This window comes from Antechinus flavipes, chromosome 1, assembly GCF_016432865.1.
Source record: "Antechinus flavipes isolate AdamAnt ecotype Samford, QLD, Australia chromosome 1, AdamAnt_v2, whole genome shotgun sequence".
Classification (NCBI taxonomy): domain Eukaryota; kingdom Metazoa; phylum Chordata; class Mammalia; order Dasyuromorphia; family Dasyuridae; genus Antechinus; species Antechinus flavipes.
The window spans coordinates 493,801,205-493,809,968 of NC_067398.1; the positions used below are offsets into that span (position 1 = coordinate 493,801,205).

At 33.4% G+C, this 8,764-nt stretch overlaps 1 protein-coding gene across 1 annotated transcript; it reads right to left on the reverse strand.

Moving 5' to 3' along the window:
• Nucleotides 1-532: 532 nt before the first annotated feature.
• Nucleotides 533-8,023, reverse strand: HRH4 (histamine receptor H4). The gene is made up of 3 exons (XM_052000082.1): nt 7,736-8,023; nt 5,450-5,616; nt 533-2,636 (listed from the first exon to the last, which is right to left on the reverse strand). Exons 1-3 carry the CDS (start codon nt 7,920-7,922, stop codon nt 1,842-1,844), a joined length of 1,149 nt encoding a protein of 382 aa, XP_051856042.1. The 5' UTR covers nt 7,923-8,023; the 3' UTR covers nt 533-1,841.
• Nucleotides 8,024-8,764: the final 741 nt, after the last annotated feature.

Below are 8,764 nucleotides of genomic sequence, written 5' to 3' on the forward strand. Positions count from 1 at the left end.
CCCAAATGTGCAGTCAATGATGAGTCAAATAAAGGTGTTAAATAAATTTTTGAATGCATGCAATTGTTTTCAGCCCTGAGTTTGGTGTTGAATCAAGGATTTGTTATGTAGTACAAGGCCCTCACACCCACCATCTGATACAGTAAAAAGTAAGATTCAGGTTAAAATGTTTTAGGTTTAAAAATTTTTATATTTATGTCATTGTAGATTTCACATGTTATATAAGTGATTATTGTTTGAAATCAATTTTTTTTAAGATGTTAGCATAAAAAGTCACAAAAGTCTAGAGAATTACAAGCAAGAAAAAATGTTTTGCATGTTACCAATTTTATTTTGTGTAATGTATTTTATGTGTTATTTCATAGTTACTGTATTGAAAAAAAGTGCATATTATCAAAATTAATGTTCTGTTATAAAGAATTGTATGCAGAAACATATGTAATTTCAGCAATCTCTAGTACAGTTTGGTGGTTGTAGCTGGGTTCTGTTGGAGAACCTATCCTCTAATGACAAAAGAGATAAGCTCCCTCTATTCACAATCTCATTTAATACCTACTTCAGAACTGTCATCAGAAAATAAAGCAGTTTGTAGGACTGATATTTAGCATTTTACACATCACCTTGTGTTAAGGATCATGCATAAGTGAAGGACAGGACAATTGTCTGAGAGCTTCCACAGCTGTGAATCATAACACTTGAAGGAGTTACAAAGCAGTCTTTACTTACATAGATGTTCCTTGTGGGTTGGGAATGAAATAAATTGGAGGCAAGAGGGAAGAGGAAAGAGGTCAGAGAACAGCAATTGCTTCTTAGTCTCTTTGTATCATCATCATCATCATCCTCTCAAATGAAGAGATTCATTCTACAGGTCTGAGTTAGACCTCCAGCAGCTACTGGCAGGTAGCTCCCATATCACAACCACTTTGGTTCTGCTCTGTCCAAAAAATGCCCAGTACAGCTATTGGTGATATTTGAGCTCCTTCTTGTCAGTGGGTTTTATCCCTAAAAACTCTTCCTCTGTGGCTCCTCCCCAACTCCTTCTAGAGTTTTCTAGACTTCTAGTCTAGAACTTCTAGACTTTTCATTTCACAAAGTTGTTTCCAAGATTGTATACATCCATTTCATGATAAGTATTTATTCATCTATGATCAGGAAAAGACAAACATAAAAGAAGGAATCCAAAACATATGACGTGGTCTTGTCCCCTTATCATTTTTCAAATGAGAATTTCAGACCCAAATAAATTATACCTTCCTCAAGGTCATATTCTAGGGTTTCAGTTCATTCAGCTCATTCAGCTAAACCTCATATTTATTGAAAAGTATGCCTAGCCCTATGAACATTACATTTTTGTGAGATGTCTTTGCCACTTATTAGCTATTTGACTTTGGACACATCATCTCTCTGAACCTCAGTTTCCTCATTTGTTAAATGAAGGCATTGGACCAGATGACTTTTAAGATTCTTTCCATCTCTCAAATGATGACACAATACATTTTGATTTGTTTAAAAAAATATTAGGGTACAGAACTTTAGAAGGAACAGCAGAGATCATATGATGCATATCCTTCATTTTACTTAAAACATCCAGGATCCAGAGAAACCTCAATGACTAACAGCAACATCAGATCTCCTGAAAGTTATACCATACTGTCTCTCATTCTCCTTTATTTCCAGGATTATTCAGAGTTATTCCAGATAATTATCCAGAAGTGATGATGATTTCCCTTTCCTCCTTGGGAAAAGGGGAGGAGAGAGGCAGGGAGAGCATGTAAGGGATAAATGTGAGCTGAAACAAACTCACATAAAGTAAGTGAAATACTGATTTTCCTGCATTGTACTTAAGAAGAAAGTGATGACTGTAATGAAGCAGTTAGCTTTTTCTTACAAAATATTTTCATGAAAGCATTCCGAAACCTTTTGTGGCACAAAGGATACAGAAAAGGGTTGAGAAAGGAATTAAACCATTGAAGCCAAAATGTAAAAGTATACCAAGGATCATCTACATCATTCTGGGAAATTGAACGAATAATTGTGAACAAAATATAGGGAGCCCAGCAAAAAACAAAAGCCCCCAAAATAATAGCAAGTGACTTGGCTACTTTCCTATCTCTAAGAAATTTATGTTGCTGAGCAGTGAAGTCAACAGACACAGAATTTGAGTGGGATAAAGAGGACAATTCAACAGAAGTTGTTTCATCCTCTCCTTGAGTTTTTAAAGAAGCAAAAAGGCTTTTCTTTCTCATTTTTTTCATTGAAGAAGGAAGTTCTTCATCCAATTTAGGAAGACACATTTTTGAAATGAATGCACAAGTCACTGAGTCACCTTTCACTGGAGAAGGGGTGTTAGGGATGGAAATAGAGTTGTTTTTGACTCTACTACTGCGTCTCTGTAGGTTCCAATAAATGCAACAATTGAAATAGGTCACCAGGATGGTTGGGATCAAGAACTCCAAGATGGAAGTGATGATGATGTAATAAGCAGAAAAAATAAGTTGGTGTCTGCATTCTGTATCATCCTCCTCTTTCTTCCCATTTAGGATTGCTGGACCATGTACTAAGAATGCCAGTACCCATGCTGCTCCCATATAAGTGATTGTCATTGAGATCGATGTCTGTTTAGTTCGATATGATATCTAAAAGAAATCGAACAAATTACTGTCAGGAAGAAATCTGTCATTCAGCTTTACTTATAGATAAGAGATGTAGGGTCTAAGAAAACATATGAGTCCTATAAATTCAAAGACATGGATCACAAAATTCAATAGATATTATATCAACTGTGCTGACCTACTTCATAAGGATCTTTTCAAAATCTGAAGGCTCTATGTACCAAAAGCCTTTATTGGTGGGGGGTAAAAGCTTAGTAGACTTAGCTTCATCTCTCAGAGAAGAAGAGGCATATAAAAAATAACTAAAATGATTGATGAGTCCATTAAGTATAGCCTCTGGAAAAAGAAACTATAGCCACCCCTGGGCTTATCCTTAGGTGGCAGCTCATGACTGGTGTATTGTAAAGTAGTTAGGGTCTGTTTACCTGAAATTGGTACATTTGTAAAAATTTGCACCCCCTTCTGTCTACCATAGTATAAAATTCACATAGACCTTAACCCCTCACCATCCCATCCCCTTTAGCCTAATGAAATTGTAAATGGAGTTCTGGGCAAAGTTGTTTAGATATATGGAATGGAAAGAAAGAAAGAAACAGGTATTTTTAAGTACATACTATGTGCTAAACACTGTACTAAGAATTTCACATTATCTCATTTAATCATCACAATAATTCTGAGGTAGGTGCCCTTACTTGGACAACTTACTTGGGATACTTGTACATGTTGCATTGTCTCTCTAAGCCAGAAAGAATATCAAGAGTCCAGATGACAGGACAAATGCATCCTTCATGTCATTTATTCACTCCATAAATTTGTATATTCTTAATAAATCTCATAGATCAATGTAGTGTGGTGTTCTATCTCTCTACCTTGAAAACCAGTCCAGCTGATAAGACATAAATATACTTTGAAAACTAATAAAGTCCTGAGTATTTTCACTACTAAGAAAAAAGGCAATCTAAACATAAAGTCCATTATCTTTATTTCTGTCAAAGGCACAACCAAGTTACCATCAGCTCTTCACTGTCCCTTGTCCCCACACACATGCCCATATCTCATCAGTACCAAGTCCTGATCATTCCACCTCAATAAAATGTTCTCTATTTGACCCCTTCTCTCTACTCAGCTGGCTACCTTCTTAGTCAAGCATTCATCACCTCTCACATGGACGATTATAATAGCCTCTAATTGGGCTCCTTATTTCTATTCTGTTTCCTATTCAATCCATCATCCACATACCTGCCAATGATATTCCCAAAATACAGGTCTGACCACACGAATATTCTGCACAAGAATTTTCAGTGACATTATAAATCTGGTCATCACCAATTAAAGTGCCAGGTTGTCCTAGTTCTGCTCGAATTAGAAGGCTCAGGGCAGTGCCCACTATCTTAATAGCCTCCAGGATAAAATACTGATTGGCATTTACAACCTTTCACAATCTAGCACCAACCTATGTACTCAGACCAATCTCAGATTATGCATTCTATGTTCCTGACAAATTAAGCTATTTACTGCCCTCTATTTGTAATATTCCACCCCCTGGCATATTGTGGATACTCAGCAAACTCTTGCTGAATTGAATTGGAGAAATCTATATCATCATTTCCTCCATAATGAAAGTGGCTAGTAAGAGGAAACTAGTGAAAACTGTGGACTAAATAAAACTAGACAATTAGTAATTCTAAGACTAAACTAAAATGTATATGATGCTGACCACAAGTTCCTATTTCAGTGGGGGGTTTTTTGCCTTCTGCTTCCTGCACCACTAATTAATATATCTCTTGAATTAAATCTAACGATTATGAAGATGGTAACAATACCCAGATGGTCATACTAAACTGTGTTTAGTTTTTTAATTGCTCTGCTTAGCCCTTGTAATGATATGATGCAATATGCTAGGAAGCGATCTCCTTTCCATTATGCATAAGGTCAAATGGGATAATGGACAACTAAGGGAATTGAGAAGAGGATGCTTATCTCTTTGTATCTAGCCAGCTCTTTTGACTGATGGACAGATCACTGAATCAAGTTTCTATTTTTGTCTAAGGAAAACTTTAGCTCTCAGCTCACTTGGAAAATCAGACTATGAAATCTTTATCTTAATCTCTCTTCCTGTACACACCCAGTGTTGCAGATTATTTATGGAGATTTGATAATCTGCACTTTCTTTTCAAACCTGTTATCCCCCAGAAAGTGGAGCAATAGCTCCATACTGCATCATTTTGTATCAGAAAGTTTTTAAAACACACAGATCAAAGTAATAGATATTGATCCAAGATAATTCTAATAGATTTGGCATGGAAAATACCATCTATATCCAGAAAGAGAATGAGGGAGATTGAATGTGGATCCAAGCATACTGTTTTCACCTTTTTTTGGTTTGCTTTTTCTTTTTTCATGTTTTTTTTCTATTTTATTCTGATTTTTCTTTCACAACATGACTACTATAGAAATATGTTAAATGATTATACATGTATAACCTTATATCAGATTTGTTTGCTACCTTGGAGAAGAGGGAAGTAAGGAAGGGAGGGAGAAAAAAAATGGAACAAAATGAATGTTGAAAACTATCTTTACCTGTAATTGAAAAAAATAAAATACTACTGATTTTTTTAAATCAAAGTAATAGCTGTAATTCCTATCAAAGGAATATGGAAATTTTATCACAGACCACAGAAGAAAAGGGTTTTTTCTCTACTATTTACCAAATAAGCAAAAGTTAAGCTTTTTTTTTAAATTAGGTTCCCCCCCACCTTGTTTTAAGGTTCCAAATTTGGATTTACATTTTAAGTTAAAGATGGGGAGATATAGTCAAATGCATATATTCTACTTACAGCATTGCAGACTAATTGATACCGGTCATAGCTGATGAGGACAATGCTGTACACTGACGCTGTACACAAAAGATAGTCAATAACCAGCCAAAATAAGCAGAGCTCCCTTCCAAAAATCCATTTATTTTTCATTTCATAAGGAATATATAAAGGAATACAGATTGAACCTGTGAAAAGGAAAACAGAGCAACACATGAATTAACACAAAAAGTATACAACTTGGTCTGACTCCAAAGTGTATAGATGTTTATAATAATAAAGTTACATGGTTTGTTAGTCAATCAATAAGCATTTATTAAGGAAGGAAACAAGTAGTTAAAAAGCACATACTATGTCCTAGCACTATATTAAACACTTTCCAAATATTATCTCATTTGATTTTCACAAAAATTCTGGGGGGTGGGTACTATCATTATTTCTATTTTACAGTTAAGGAAAATGAAGCAAATAGAGACTGGAAACTTTAAAGGAAAGAGGTAGAAAAGAAAAAGAATGCATTCTAAGCTTAGAGGAGAACCTGTTCCAATACAGACATGGGAAATGAAATGTCAGAATAAGAGAAAACAGAATGGACAGTTTGGGTGGATCACAGACTACATGAAGAGGCATAATGTTCTACAAGTCTGAAAAGATAAGTTGAAACCAGATTGTAAAAAGTGAAGCAAAGAAGTTTGTATTTAATTGTGAGATGATAGAAGTGGGAGGCAGTGGATTATCACTAATCACTTCCAGAGCTAAATCCCTTAGAAATCTGTAAAGTCAAATGTCTTCAAGCTTTTGGTAATGCTCTATTCATAGAAAACATTTAAGAATTGTTTTCATATATATGTCGAAATTTTTAACCACTGTTTTAAAATATCTATGTTGGTCCCTGTGTAACAGATAATATGATTTTGACTATCTTCATTTTTATGTTATGAAACTAAAGTTCTGATAGACTAAAGATACTGAAATTCCTTCCCAGACCAGCAAAGCAAAATTAACAAGCTGTGTGTCTTTAATCAAATTACTCAAACATTTCAGAAATCAACTCTTCAACTATAAACAAAATGTGAGATCTAAGGTTCCTTTATGATGATAATGACAACAAAAAAGGAAAACAACTCTTTTCTATTTTTCTTGATAGAGATAATATTATCTTCATTTTTACAGAAGAAACTGATGCATCAATAGATTTCATGATGTTCCCCTAGTCACACAAGTAAATATATATCTGAAGTAGGATTCAAAACCAGATCTCCTGACCCCAAAGCCAAAACTCTTTCCATTTTGCTTCACTGCTTCTCAAAACTCAAGAGTTTAAACTACAGTAAAAATCAGCTATAGTATTATCTACATTCCATTCAAATCAAAAAACACCTATCAAGTACACACTATGGGCGAATATTTAAGTTATAAGTATGAAAAATAATGTTTAACCTCAAGAATAAGATGAATACAATGCCTAAAACAATAAGTATATCATAAGATAGAATGTGACAAGCAAAAGAGAGGTCTAGACAGTATCCTATGAAACCTTAAGGAGGATATTAGATTGCTTGCTGTCTTAGGGAGAAGAGAGGGAAAGAGAAAAATTTGGAACACAAAATTTTACAAAAGTGAATGTTAAAAACTGTCTTTATATGTATTTAGAAAAATAAAATACTATTGAGGGGAAAAAAGAAAACAAGAAAGAAGAAAATATCTTTTTCTAGAGGAATTATAAAAGACTTTACAGAGGAGGTAGTATCTTAAGCTGAGTCTTAAAGTAAGAGGATATGTAATGCTTTAAATTTATATATACATATATATGTATATGTGTATCTGTGTATATATATTTTATATACACATATATGTGTATATAGATATATAGATCAATAATTGATTACTAACTAAAATATTCAAAAATATTGATTATTTTGGTTAGCTTTAACTATCACTTCTAATGTTATTATTTTATGAAGTTAAGATAAAATTTTTTTCTTTTTTTTACAAAAGAATTCATATAAATCTAAATACAGGAGGGAAAACTCTAAGAACATATAACTATTAGTTATATTCAAAAAGTTATTTTTATTCTACACAAGTAAAAATAAACTCTCTCACAAAAAAATCACCCTTTATGTTACTTTAAAAAAACATTTATCTTTTCCAGAGCTCTATTTGGCATTTCTTAAACCTTACCACAATCCAACTTCTTATTTTAACCTTTCCCTATTCCTTAAAATAGCATTATGTATCTTTAAGAAATAAATTATTATCAACATAGATATCTTCCTAGGTAAGTATATATATCAAACAACTTACCCACAAAAAAATCAGCAATGGCCAGATTAAGGAAAAAAAAGTTATTTCGAAGTCTAAGGTTTTTGTCCACCACAAATGCCATAATAATCAGTCCATTTCCTAGCACTATAGAAAAAGCCAGAAAAATCTTCAGAACTGACAGGATTATCATAGTTTCTGTAATAAATGGCTGGGTACTATTGGACATTGCTGTATTTCTAATAATATCAAATGATGAAGAAATTCATGTATTCAATTACTCAAATTAAGTCAGTTCTGATAAATAAATTTCCCAACAGGGCACTTTAAAAATATGGTCCCTGAAACTAAGTGAAGTTCTTTTGAAAAAAAATCTAGTACTTATTTCACAATGTTTCCTGGTTCCTGGTGCAGAAAACTTGTGGTAACAATTTCCTCTCAGATGAATTTGAAAATGTGCTGTTTAGAAATAGCCAGATGTTTTCATCTGTACATTTTTAAAAGTATTGCCCACACTTCCCCTGTAGTTACTCCCAATGTGATGTTTTTACTGATAGCAATAAAATTTTGACTTAAAACTTAGGTTTCTTTCCCTAAATATTTTTTATTGATTATTTAGTTTTATTCAGCCATACGAGCCTTCTTCGTGTTCTTCATATATTAAATTACATAGGCACTCTCCTGGAATGCAATCTCTCTTCACCTTCCCACTCATCATTTATCTTGTATTTCAAGGTATATATTTTGTAAATACTTGTATTTGTACAAGTTGCTTCTACTTATAGAATGTAAGCTCCATAAGGGTAGAGCCTCTTGTTTTTAAAATAGGTGTTTATGCTTGTTCATTGATGGCTCACAAATTATCTATAAATTATATAATCCTGCCTTGATTTTAGTGAAGAAGAAGGAAAAAAGAGCACATTTTTCTATTAAACTATACACTTTGTTCAGAGGACTTTTGGTATAATTTGTTTGGCATAAGTCCCAGTACTTCTTGGAATAAATTAAGAACCAGTTGAGATAGCCTAGCAAAATAGGCATTGGGGTACAGGCCAGGAGCATAATAAATCA